The sequence below is a fragment of the Urocampus carinirostris genome, chromosome 4 (assembly GCF_059441175.1).
Source record: "Urocampus carinirostris isolate Australia breed hairy pipefish chromosome 4, RoL_Ucar_1.0, whole genome shotgun sequence".
In the NCBI taxonomy this organism is placed as follows: domain Eukaryota; kingdom Metazoa; phylum Chordata; class Actinopteri; order Syngnathiformes; family Syngnathidae; genus Urocampus; species Urocampus carinirostris.
This window is the reverse complement of record NC_142352.1, coordinates 26765714-26780305: the sequence shown is the minus strand read 5'-3', so window position 1 is coordinate 26780305 and position 14592 is coordinate 26765714. Positions and strand designations below refer to the sequence as shown.

At 37.2% G+C, this 14592-nt stretch overlaps 1 protein-coding gene across 2 annotated transcripts in view; it reads left to right on the top strand.

Annotated features, from left to right (window-relative positions):
* The window catches only part of ntrk3b (neurotrophic tyrosine kinase, receptor, type 3b), a 355088-nt gene that overhangs the window by 136688 nt on the left and 203808 nt on the right, over positions 1–14592 (top strand). For both annotated transcript variants that reach the window (XM_088333994.1, XM_088333995.1), the window contains exon 4: positions 10002–10070. In XM_088333994.1, coding sequence (XP_088190120.1) covers positions 10002–10070 — 69 coding nt within the window. The remainder of the gene's footprint in view (positions 1–10001; positions 10071–14592) is intronic.

Here is a 14592-nt window from a genome sequence, read left to right as displayed (position 1 = left end):
CCTAGGCTTTGTAGCGTATTATGAACTGACCGATAACGGATAATGGATAATGAATAACGAAGATAGAACAATAAGCCTTAAAAACCCCAACCCCCCCCTTTCAATCTGCTTTTCTTGAATTTCAAGAAGACTGCAAAAAATAAGAATTAAAACTAGTATTTTTGCGGCAGTGGCAGTCACTAATAGCTTCAGTACTCTATTAGCGTGCTCATTGGGGCAGCTTGCTTTGAGGGTGGGTAGGCCCAACTTGCGTATTGGTCCAGTGAACTGTGTGATACCTTGGATGAAAAACGTAAAATGAGATGTGGGAATATTAAGCTGTGTGATGTTCAGACCTTACATTTGGTAGTACTACAGCAACAGTAATGGTTTTATATAGTGTAGTTTGAACCTTTAATCTGCTTTGAAACGGATTTGACTGTATTAAGAAATGCTTTTTTGGAAAGATGTACCTTCCCTTTCTCAATATGTTCTTGTTTTACTTCGTCAGTATAATCTAAAACAGTAGAAGAATGTTTAACCCAGTGACATACTGTAATGCAGTATAAAACAGAATGTTTGTTTTGTGTTTCACCTTGATTTCACTGAGGTCATATTTTTAAAGATGGCTCAGTACTACTGTAATCCCCAATTTATCGTGGTTAATGGGGATCAGAACCGCAAGTTACACCCCCAATTTTTAACATGCAATAGTCTACCGGGGATAATCGATCACGGCCGCATGGAAGAAGTTGATTTTAAGCAGAAAGGATAGAAACAAGATCCGCCACGCAAGACCCAGATTAGCTATATCGCCCCTTTTTATCCAATAGTCGACCGGGCACAATGTATCGACGATTGAAAGGAAACAGAAAAGGAGAGAAATAAGTAAAAAAAAATGTGGCATCCGTCCCCAACCAACACAGGAAAATCACATACAAAAACATAGAAAAGAGAAGAGAGAAAAAATACTAAACATAATTTAGAATGGGATTTTGGTTTTGTGCTACACAACAATAACATGAAGGTGCTTTTATCAGCTTTAATCAACTGTGTTTTTCAGTGTCATCAAGATTGTTCCCTAAATACATAACTTGTGTTGATGTACATAAAACAATGCCTGTTTTTTTGTCGATAATATTGTGATCAAATAATTATTCTAATAGACTGATTGCAATAGTCGCTACATTTAAGGTGCCCTGTGTGAGGAAGGAATTATAGTTGCTGACGTGGGAAAGATTAGGTACAACTGCATATTTTGAAAGTTAAGTAGTCGTAGGTGGTGTGCATTGATCATGGAATTGTCCAACTGTTACACCCCCTAACAAATACAGACTTTCTCCTTTTTAGAAGGTTTTGCAGTTTTTGGGTATACACAGTTTTTCGGCAATTACTCATTCAATTTTAAGATGTGTATGAATAGTGGGTTTGTGCGGACCCTTAGCAACGTTTTCTACAATCTGTATTGTGCTGTAGTTTACATAATCTTTTATCACATCTTCTGCAATCAATGTCTCATAAGACATTGGACTTTTATTTCCAATTAATTTCTGGTTTTCCAAGAATAATGTTTTTCTATAAATAATGTATTCCATTGGCCGGGTATACTGTCTGTCTTTAATAGTTTGGATTCTTCCTTGCAGTTTGTTGGATCCAGTTTCATGATACTCGTCCATGGTTGTTACGTCTTTCAGATAATTATGACAGATCTGTCACTTATGCCTCGTTTTCCTAAGAAACTGAAACTGATTATTGAAGATATTGGGGCAACAAGGACTCTGACAATCATATATTTATGGACCAAGCAACATTTTGTAAATTAACATAATCAGAAACTCGATGTTAACTAACAAGCACTGTCCCAAACAGTTACAAAATCAGTCACCATTTAATGATTCTTCTAATTGTCAGCATATATTTTCTATTAAATAACAATCCTAACATCATCAGGCACATGGACACGTGTGAAGTGGTGCAATTTTTTATTGTTGTTTTTTTAGCCCTCATTCGCATCCCTGTCAGGAAGTGTGGCGTCTTGAAAGGTCATCCTTCGCATCTCTTCAAGAAATGTCAGCTGAAATTGGATTGGGGGGAGTCGCTGAAGGGTGGGAGGCTACGGATCTAAGTGAATTACTAAATATATAAACAAATCAGTGGTGGATTCGTTAGCGTCGCTAGAATGCCAAAAGATGGTAGGTGATGAAGGCCAAGGCTCTCTGGTGGAGAGGTTGGACGCTAGTGATCAAATTTACAAAATAATAAGGGAAAACAAATCCAGCTATAAAAAAAGGGGACACATTGTCGTCTGAAATTTCAGCAAATTAAAAGTTCCAACTGACAAAAAAAGGTGCGTAACGAGAGCACAGATATGAATGAAGAAATAATCGTTGCAGTAGCAGTGTGGCATACAAGAAAAAAACTATCTTGGTTGGTCCGCAACATTCAGAAATGCGCACACAAGTTTCAGTTACTAGCATAGAACCAAGTTTCAGGAAATATGTGTAACTTCAAAATATCATGATTGACAATCATGTGTTCTTCTTTCAACTGAGGAGGCTGGCATTTTGATTGACATTTATTTCTTTCTTCTTTCTTTTTCTCTCAAAAAAGTGTGTGACTTTCTGGTTACACTATTATTATAATGAAAGGCTTTTGAAGAGGAATGGCTTTTTTCTCCTCCGCAGGTTCCTTAACATCTGAATTGAGAGACAGGTAAAACTTGTACTGAGGCTGAGCAGTTCTGTTGTTGTTTTTATTTCAGACTATTCTGGCCAAACATTAGGTACAAAACAATGCTTTATATTTGACAAGTGCAAAGACGAAAATTATATATATATATATATATATATATATATATATATATATATATATATATATATATATATATATATATATATATATATATATATATATATATATATATATATATATATATATATATATATATATATATATATATATATATATATATATATATATATATATATATATATATATATATATATATATATATATATATATATATTTATATATATATATATATATATATATATATATATATATATATATATATATATATATATATAACAGCCATGGGCAGCATGGCGGCGCAGTGGTTAGCGCGTGTGCGGCACAGTTCTGAGATCGTGGGAACCTCCTGCGTGGGTTCAAATCCAGCTCCCGGCCTTACTGTGTGGAGTTTGTATGTTCTCCCCGTGCTTGCGTGGGTTTCTTCCGGGCACTCCGGTCTCCTCCCACATTCCAAAGACATGCATTTCAGGTGAATTGGTCGGTCCAAATTGTCCCTAGGTGTGACTGAGCGAGTGAGTTGTCTGTCCCCGTGTGCCCTGCGATTGGCTGGAAACCAGTTTAGGGTGTCCCCTGCCCACTGCCCGATGATTGCTGGGATGGGCTCCAGCACTGCCGCGACCCTACTGAGGATAAGCGGTGCAGCTGATGAGATGAGATTAGATACCACAGCCATATCCCCCTAGTGGGAGGTAGCTAGAGTCATTTGTGACTCTTTTTGGGAGATTGATTCAGAGGAGGGGATTCCCAGGCCCCTCGCTCAACCCAACTGAGGTGTTGGGAGTCATTAAGTGACCAAACCCCCCAATTCCAACCCCCTAATGCTGAAGGCCAAGCAGGGAGCCAATGTTTAAGTCTTAGGTATGACTCAGCCGAGGCTTGAACCACAACCTTCCAGTCTCGGGGCGGGCGCCCTACCCCCAAGGCCACCGAGCTGACAATAAATCTTATGCTAGGAGGGTGGGTCATGAAGAAAACAAAACCTGAAGTACAGAGGTAATGGAAAATCCCATTTTACAACACCCCATTGGTGTAAACTGGTTCTGGAAATTAATGATTATGTTCAAGGCCTTCTTATGATTGCAAAATGAATAAACTTAAAACTATGTGAAAGTTTAATAATAACTCAATAAATTAATACATCAAGAAATCAAATACATACTTTCAAATAATGAATAAATCATGAAGATAATAACGACTAAATAAATTAATGGGTTGTAATTGACGGAAGTGATGAAAAGTTTAGGAATGAACAAATAATACAATCATTACTATACAGCCTGCAGTGCATTGAAAACCATATAATGTAAAATGTAGTGCAAATGTACAGAACATATGAACTCTAGGAAAGGTTAAGCTTGTTAGCAGCTAAACATGCTTGAAAAAAAGTATAGAAAAACAGATGTAGTGAAGAAAAAAAAAATCAAATATAGACCCAAGATGTGAATCGTAAAAGACAATACAACATGTTAAATTGACTAACCATTGAAAATATGAGACATAAAAGATGAAAGCCACAGAGGATAACAATAGAAGACGTGCACTGAAAATCAAAATAAGTCATAATGAAGCCACTAAAGACATAAACCAGAAAACAGGACATGTAAACAAAATACAAAAATAAAAACAGTTATTAGAAAAAAACATAAGACGACCCCACATAGATGATATGAACCAGAGCCTTATTTACATGAGGCATAACATCCATTAAGTGTTAAGTTGTTACTGTTTCCTATATGACTCTATACAAACAAAAACAAAACACAAGAACCGTCAAATCAGTAAATGAACCCAGACAGGATTTAAAGTCCTTTAAAACACTCTCACACTCACTAAATGAAACCAGACCGAATCTAAAGTCCTTTAAAACACTCACACACACACACACACACACACACACACACACACACACACACACACACACACACACATTAAACTGAGGCAAGTGGTTTCAGAGTTAAAGTTTACATTTTTAACTTACTCATTAAGCTTTTACTCAAGAGTTTAGGCTATAAAGCTTTAAATCAATGGTTAAAGCATCTCTGAAACTTTGATTCGAGAATAGCAACTTTAAAGCTTCATCTCAAAAAATATTACATCGCTGAAGCCTTAATACAAGAGTTGAAGTGTAAAGCTTTAACTCTAGAGTTAAGTCCAAAATAACGCTTTGAAGCCATGCCAACTAAGTAACTGAAGAATTGAAATGGCTTTAAAGCTTCGACTGAAAAGAGTTGAAGTGGCCTTATTGTCAAGTTAAGTCATGTTCATTTGTGACAACCTTAATCACAAGGAGTCTCAAAGGGCTTGACAGAGGACAGATTATTGCAATCTACAAACTATTATTACACCATCCCCTGATTTAAAACCTATATGAGGGCAAAAAGTATAGTTTTCTTGAAGTGACGTTGTTTATAAGCTTTAACTCAAGAGTTGAAGTGGCTTTAACGATTCAAGTCTTTAAGCAGCTCTAAAGGTTTACCTGAATAGTTGAAGCATCTCTACAGCTTTGATAGACTGCAACCTGCATCTCTGAAGTTTTAACTCATGAGGTAAAACATCTCTGAAGCCTTAACTCGAGTTTAAGTGACTTTTAAGCTTTAATACAAATGTGAACCTTGTAATTGCGAGTTTTCGTAGTTTTAAAACTTCAATTCAAGAGTCCATCCCTGAAACATAATCTGAAAAAGAGAAGGATTATCTAAAGCTTTGAAAAGCAAGAAAGCTTTTACTCAGGTTAAATCAGCTTCAAAGCCTTTCAGAAGCTCTATTGAATACCTGAAACATACAGACACTCACAAAAAAAATACAAAAATTGTCGAAAACGACACTCAGATTGCCGAAGAAATAGACCAAAGAAGGCTGAAATCAGAGGTAATGTTCACTGGAAAGGGGGCTCTAACCCATAAAAAAAACGTTAAAGTTTTAAAACTGTAACTTAAACTTGCTTAAACTCACAAGCTACACCATATATCTTTCACTCAGGAGTGTACACATCTCTGAAGCTTTGAACTAAGAGTTTAAGCAGCTTCAAAGCTTTAACTCAAGAATTTAAGCTTGTTAAAACTTTAACTCTAGAGTTTAAGTGACTGTAAAGCTTTAACCCAATATTTAAGGCATTTTTGAAGCGTTATGACACTGAAACTGCATCTCCAAAGCTTTAACTCGGGAGTCTAAGGGAGCTTTAAAGTTTTAACGTGAGAGATAAGGCATCTCTGAATCTTTAAAAACTGCATACTGGACGTTTAAGTGAGGTAAAGGTCTGATTTGATAGTTGAGGCATTTCTGAAGTTTCAGGATACTGAAACTGCATCTCTGAAGCAAAAGTTTAAGGGTCTTTGAAGCTTTAACCCGATAGTTAAGGTGTCTCTGAAGCTTTTAGCAAATGAATCTTTAACTGACTTTTTAATGACTTTAAAGCTTTGAATCGATAGTTGAGGTATTGTTGTAGCTTTAGTAATCAAACACTACACATCTCAAGCTTTACCTCAGAAGTTTAATCTTGATTCTTGAACCTAAGAGTTAAAGCTCCTCTAAAGTTTTTGGGAGCACATAAAAGTACCAACCCAAGGTCTCTGAATCGTTAACTCAAAGGAATAAGTAGCTTTAAGAGTTAAACTCAAGAGTTAAAGCATCTCTGATGCCCAGGAGTTTAAGCAGCTTTAAAACTTTAACTCATAGGTCTAAGGTCTAAGTTTTTACTTTGGATATAAGGCATCTCTGAATCTTTACTACTACAAACTGCATCTCTGAAACTTTAAGGAAGGTTAAAGCTCTGACTTGATATATGAGGCCTTTCCAAAGCTTTTGTATAATAAAACTGCATCCCTGAAGCTTTGACTCAAAGGTTTAGGATTATTTAAAGCTCTCACCAGATAGTTAAGATTTCTCTGAAGCTTTCAGGAAATGAAACTGCAAAGTGCTTCTCTGAATCTAACTTATTTGATTAAGTGACTTTTAAATGTGACTCGATACGTGAGGCATTTTTGAAGCTTTAGGAAACTGAAACTACATCTCTGAAGCTTTTACTCAAGAGTCAAAGTATCTTTATATATTTAACTCAATAGTTAAAGCAGCTCTAAAGCTTTCAAAATCAGAAACTTGAAACATAAAAGCACAGCAAAAACGAACAAAAAAAAATATTCACAAACGATAAAAGATGAGACTCCGATTGCAGAAGAAATAGACCAAAGCAGACTCAAATCAGGAATGATGTTAACAGTAGAGGGAGATTCAAACCTTAGGAAGTCAGGAAATGTAAAACACAAAGCTGATAAAACTCATTTCCAGGCGTTTTTTTGCCAGAATCAGAGTCCGTGCGTCCGTTCGCATTTCCGAGTTGTGTTTGTAATTGTGCGCAGCCATCTGGGCTAATAATGGGATTTGTAGCCGCACTTTATGACCTAATGCTAACGCTCTCTCTGAGATGCAGTAAATCCTGACTACCACACGGACAGATGCCCGCATTCATTTTTAAACACACTGCGCTGTTGTGACCGGTCGCTTGCTGCCTTTTTTTTACCCATAATTCTTCATATTTCTCCCTCAGGGCCCGAGGCGTCCCGATGGATTGAATTATTCCACTTAAAAAGCCTTCAACTTTCTTTTATTGAGTTGTCTCAGTTTGCTCTCTTCTCTATCAATAGTGCTTATTTCCATTCTCTAATCCGGAAGCCTGCCGACGCGTTTTCCCCCCGGAGGCCCCTTATTTTGTTGCAGATTGATATCGTACAGCAAATAGAAAGAGGGAACGAGAGCGGAAATGTGATTCAAGAGCAAGGCAAAACGATTAAAATGACCCCAAAGAGCAAATGTGCAATTGGATTGTGTGGAAACAAAAACAGAACTTCACTGCCAAATGAATCAATATGAATTACGACTGGTACCTGTTTTTTCACCACTGTCCGATATATTGCTCGCTTTCCCATTGGATTTGATGAGGCAATCGGCGGCCATTACGAGAAGCTAAAACAATGCCCAAAGTCTACATAATGAAGAGTAATAACTGCAGATGAAATGTTAGCCTTACAACTGGCTGGCAACTTGTTCAGGGTGTCCACTGTCCGAAGATGGCTGGGATAGGCTCCAGCACCCCTGCGACCCTACTCAGGATAAGCAGTGCAGGTAACGGATGGATGGAGGGATATGAAAAAAATCAGTACTTGCAGGTGTACCATCAAATTCAAATTTCGGATCAATGAGTGCCAAAGTGTATACATACATTTTCTGGAGCATTGACACTGAGTTTAAAAACATAAAAGCATGTTTTTTTTGTATTTTTGTTTTATCAAGAAACATCTCATCAGTAAGTATCAAGCTTCTGGGAATTATTTCAGTATTAAAAATCACTATACGATGGCAGGAGTGGCTTTCATCAGATCTTTGTCTACTCATTGTCTACACTTTGATGGTCATCCATTTTAGTTTGTTTTTGGTCCAAACAAAGGGTGGACAAATCAGTATTACAGTCACCAGCCACTGTATTAGACATGGTCAAGACAATCTCCTGCAGTTCAAACCGAGCAACAGTATGGGGGAAAGATGATGATTCGAGTGACTTTGAACGTGCCATGGTTGTTGGTGCCAGAATGGCTTGCCTGAGTACCTCAATAACTGCTGATCTACTGGTATTTTTCTGTACAACGGTGACTCATATAACCAGCCGTTATAACCTCGTAAGGCAGAAAAGCATCTCTGAAGACAAATGAGCTTCAGCAGCAGAAGACCACACCGGGTTCCTCTACTATCAGCCAAGAACAGGAAAGTAAGGCTACAATTCACACAAGCTTATCAAAATTGGACAATGGAAGATTGGAAAAAACTTTGCCTGGTCTGATAAGTCTTGATTTCAGCTGCAACATTCGGATGGTCGGGTCAGAATTTGGTGCCAACAACCTGACCTCATACATCAGTCAACGGTTGAGGCTGGTGGTGGTGGTTTAATGGTGTTGAGAACATGTTTGGGCCATTTGGTACCAATTGAACATTGTTGCAACACCACAGCCTACCTGAGAATTGTTGTCCTTCCCCTTATGACAACAATGTACCCAACAATACCCCATATCATTAAACTGGAATCCTCTCAGACTGGTTTCTTGAACATGACAAGGAGTTCCCTGTACTCAAATGGCCTCAGGAGTCACCAAATCTCAATCCATTAGAGCATCTTTGGGATGTTGTGGAAAGGTAGATTCACATAATGGATGTGCAGATCAATCTATGCCAACTGTGTGATGCCATCACACGTGCTACTATGTAATAATGTCGGACTGTTACCTGTAGTAACACAGTTATGAATATTTTCTTGTTACACAACTATTTTTTTTGTCGTCTATGAGTTGAGAGTTGAACTGCACAGCTTGCTTTGCACCTGCTGTGAATGTCAGTCAATAGGGGCTGAATGAAATTTGCTCTGGATTTAGTGTGTATGAGGTAAAGGTGTGTGATTTATGAAGTGTTCTTGGTCCCACTCTCTTTCAGGCATTCTGTTATTATTTGATTTATATTTTCATGTGTTTACAATAAATGTAAATGCCATGAATGAACAAATGAATGGATTTTAGTAAGCTTTATGTTTAATCAAAGAAAAAAAGAAATAATAAACAATGATAGCGTTTGAATTTTCAGTGGTGGATGGCTCTTTTTGAGCTCGCTCAATTTGAAAATGGCTCAAATGCTGGAAAACTGTGAGGAACCCTGTTGTATTCTGATTTGCACATTTAGTCAGTGTCTTGCATGCTGAGAAAAAATTTGTTTTGCTCATTTTGTGAAGTAGTTTGTTTTAAGAAATGATATCAGCATTCAAAAACTGACCTCAAATCTTCACTTATTTTATTTCGTTTTTGGTGATAAAAAGCAATCTAAAAATAATCATTTTTGTTTTAAAAAAAAAATTGAAAATATTTCTCTTTTTGTGTTGTGCAGATCAGTTTGACTTGCTCACTTTATACATGCTGAAAGTGTGAACAACCCTGCGTCTTTTAGACTTTCTCATTTTCTTAATAGCTCGCATGCTGAAAATGTGTGAACCGCCTTGTTGTAGCGGTCCATAATCATCCCTTTTTGAAACCTCACTAGCACATGGGAATTGGAAACAGAAAGTACTCAAAATCCACAAAATTGATTTGATTACACCACCAAACGAGGCAGATTTTCTGTCGTGTCCCAGTCGATAAATCGTCTCGTTTTCATCTTTTTGTTTTCTGTCCTTTTTGCAGAAACCTGTCGAAGAATCCTCTCAGCACTCTGTCTTGGCAGCTTTTCAAGCACCTTCAACTTGTCGAGCTGTGAGTCGCTTTTTGTCCTTTCTCATGAGCAGCCATTTATCACCTCTCCCTCGTGGACAAGCCCCCAACCCCCCCCCCCCCCCTTTGTTGTACTGACCGCCTCGTTTGTCTGCGGTTTGCATACAAAAGCCGCCCCGAAGGCTATACGTTGATCTTATGAGCCAATTTGTAGACTCAATTAACACACAGTGGAAAGAATTAAAATGGAGGCTTGAGCATGTGGCCTGCCCCCAGTTGCTCGCTCATGCTTGTTATGAATAGTTGAGCCAGCAGCCATGTTTAGGAAGTGTTGTGATGTGTAATTTATGCTTCATTACTTTCATCACCTGCACCTGAACACCACCAAGACCAGGGAGATGGTGGTGGACTTCAGGAGAACCAGAACTCACCCGGTTCCTGCAATCATCAAAGGAGAATGTGTAGAATTTGTCCAGACCTACAAATACCTGGGTGTGCAGCTGGACAACAAACTGGACTGGACTGCCAACACAGAAGCTCTAAGTAGGAAAGGGCAAAGCCGACTTTACTTCCTCAGAAGGCTGGCCTCCTTCAAAATCTGCAAAAAGCTCCTGAAAATATTCTATGAGACAGTTGTGGCGAGCGCCCTCTTCTATGCGGCAGCGTGTTCGGGAGGCAGTGTCAAGAAGAAGGATGCCTCTCGTCTCAATAAACTGGCTAGGAAAGCGAGTTCTGTTGTGGGCAAAGAGCTGGACAGCCTAACAACAGTAGCTGAGAGACGGGCACTGGAAAAGCTGCGGTCAATCATGGACAATCCATCGCATCCACTACACAGCATTATCTCCAGACAGAGGAGCAGTTTCAGCGACAGACTGCTGTCACTGTCTTGTACTACGGACAGACTGAAGAGATATTTTCTTCCTCATGCCATGAGGCTCTTCAACTCTACCCGGCAGAGTAAAAGCCCACATTAAACCACACCACCTACATTGCATATTACCGAATTGTATTGCAATATGTATTCTGCGTAGCACTATTTAGATATTTTATATTATACGCTACAGTAGGCATTTGCACGTTACACTGGGTATTTGTATATTGTATTATTTTTGCTTTATTATTGTATTGTTCTCAGCTCAGGGATGCTGCTGGAAATGTGAATTTCCCTTTGGGGATGAATAAAGTATCTATCTATCTATCCATCTATCTCTATCTATCTAGTTAGTGAGATACTTCAGGCATCTCCCTTTTTCCTTTGTCCAAGAATACACACTGTGGTCTTATAGACAAAGTTGCGAGAGTTACTTTAAAATTGCAATCTGAACAGTCACTAGATGTAATCAAGTGCAAATAATATTATATTGCAGTCATGTAACCCGATAACTTTCAATTCAGTTTGGATTACTCAAATACCAAACACGCCAACAAAAGACTGAATCAACATAATATAGATAAAATGACAAAAACATATTTTAAGACAAATAAACAATGTGACCTTTAAAAACATTTGGACAAAACCAAGGTTAGGTAGACACTTGTAGTCTTACCAAAAGGGCTCAAATTTTAACCATGTTATATAGTTAATGAGCAAAAAAATACAACTTTCCTTTTCATATAACAGACGACTTATGCTCATTTTAGGTTCTCATTGAGAACACAATATTGTTTTAAATGCACCAGGTGTTTACTTTTAAATTTCCATCAAACTCTAGGATGTCATGTCCAAGTTCAAGTTTCACTTTGTTTGAAGTGAGGATGCTAAACATCAGTAAAAACATTATTTTGAATGGAGGCCATGCCAACAACTGCAGTGACAAATTGTTGGTATGATGCATGCACATCTACAGTATGTGGTAAGCGGTCATGCAGGTCTGCTTGTTTATAGCAATTATGAACATTACGTGAAACAATTACACAAAATAACAATATAGTGATTGATTATTGGGTTTAGCACAACAATTACTGCAAAAAACAAAACATCACAGTTAACCAACTTTACTAAATGTCACTGAACACATCACCAGTGGCAACTGCACAGCCTAATACTCACATACGTACGCAGCTCACAAAACTGCAATCTCGCACCAATTCAACAAAATGTGGGCTACATTGAAGGAGAAATCTAACAAAAACATAAGTGCTTTTACCTGCAACACATTGTAAAAAACATGCAGTGGTAGATCATTTGGGCGTTTGCGAAACAAATACAGACATTACTACAATGAACAAGCGCGTCATGTGTAAACTCTTATCTCTCTCTGTCTCTAAAGTCAGTGATTGAAAATTTCTCATCTCATCTCATCTCATTAGCTGTACCGCTTATCCTTATTAGGGTCGCGGGGGGACTGGAGCCCATGGACACAATTAGTCAGTGCAATATGTATATTTAAATGCAATTTTGAATACAATTATCTCATCTCATCTCATCAGCTGCACCGCTTATCCTCAGTAGGGTCGCGGGGGTGCTGGAGCCCATCCCAGCAATCATCAGGCAGTGGGCAGGGGACATCCTGAACTGGTGGCCAGCCAATAGCAGGGCACACAGGGACAGACAACTCGCTCGCTCATTCACACCTAGGGACAATTTGGACCGGCCAATTAACCTCACATGCATGTCTTTGGAATGTGGGAGGTAACCGGAGTACCCGGAGGAAACCCACACCAGCACGGGGAGAACATACAAACTCCACACAGGAAGTTCGGTAGCTAGATTTGAACCCACACAGGAGGTTCCCAAGACCTTAGAACTGTGCCGCACACGCGCTAACCACTGCGCCGCCGTGCTGCCTAAATACAATTATACTCCCGCAAATTAATCCTTATTGTAAATAAATATACCTCTAATTGGAAAGTGTTTTTTTCCTGGAACTGTAACGGAAGGAAACTACATTATATTTGTATCCTGATTACGTAATGCTGTTACATGTATTCTGTTACTGTTTATAGAATCCTAGTAAATACATAAGGATTAGGCCAGGGATGGATACACTTTTTGAGTCGCATTGAGTAAAAAAAAAAAAATGCAGAGCCTCTGGGCCAGTAGGGAAACAAAAATAGATGAAAATCGAATCCTGGTCCAATACCTTAGTAAGGGATGAGGAAAATGCATATCTTATTTTTCAAATATGTATTTAAGAATAAATATAAAAGATAGATTGAATGAACATGTTATATTTAATGTTATATGTGTTCATCAATAGACCAGTTCATTAAATAACCCATCTATACTATGGCTCCCTTAAAACGCCAAATATAATGATTTGCTTTGAAAAAAAATACAATGAGAAGTGTTTTTTTTGCATGGCATTTTATAAATATTTTGAAAATACCTGCACATCTTTGGTTAAAACAAGGTACATTTAAAGTGACATTTACAATATTTTACTGCGCACAAAAGTGGCACCAAAACAACAACAGATTTCTATATACACGATGCCGCCTTTTTAGACACAACATTTTCTCATGTGCATACCATCAAATGCAAGTGCTTTTATCCACTTCATATTAGATATATATCTTGATAAATACAATAAAAACATGTAAAAAATAAAAGTAAATACATACAAATTAGAATTTTAAAGGTTGTATTAAAAATATCATTTACTTTATTTAATTGTACCTAATGCAGTACATAATGTCCAATAAAACATACATTTTTCTATGGGGGAGCGGGTCAACAAGGGACACTAGTGAAATATCGAGGCACTGGGGACAAAAGTGGACACTCTTTAAGCCGTAGATTTCTATGAAATACATATAAAACACTGAAATTGCAAAAGGGTTTTATTTGTCCTGATATTTGATAAATGTAAATGCAAAATGTAAATTATATTAAAAAGACATTTAATACATTATTTTAACTCTTACAATGCAGTAAATGTTTGATAAAAATATTTATTTTTATGGAGAAGGGGGAGAAAAGTGAGTGGCAGCAAAATGCACGTTTTACTATATATGTTATATGTTAACATATATATATATATATATATATATATATATATATATATATATATATATATATATATATATATACATATATATATATATATATATTATATATATATATATATATATATATATATATATATATATATATATATATATATATATATATATATATATATATATATATACCGTATTTTCCGCACTATAAAAAATAGTTTTTGGTCCTATATTTTCCATACATAAGGCGCACCGGATTATAAGGCGCTCCAATGGGAACGTCAACAAAATAGTCAGATAGTTCAGTCAAACTTATTACCCCCTTAACATTCCGAAAGCTTGCAAAGAAGCAAATACGTGTCTCAGACATGTTCGGAAACAATGTCTGTACGATGTCACCAATCACTCAAAGGCATCGTTCCGAATATCATTCGGAAGGTTAAAGTCTTGTGATTCAAGAAATGCCAAACATTTATTAGTTTCCATTTTATTTTTTGCTGGCAACTGTGTGGACAGCAAAGCAAGAATTTTACTGTGCAGGGAAACGGGGTTCTTTACTGTGCATATGACAATAAACACGTTGAATCGAATTTAGTTTCAAAATAGACTCATCACAGAAACA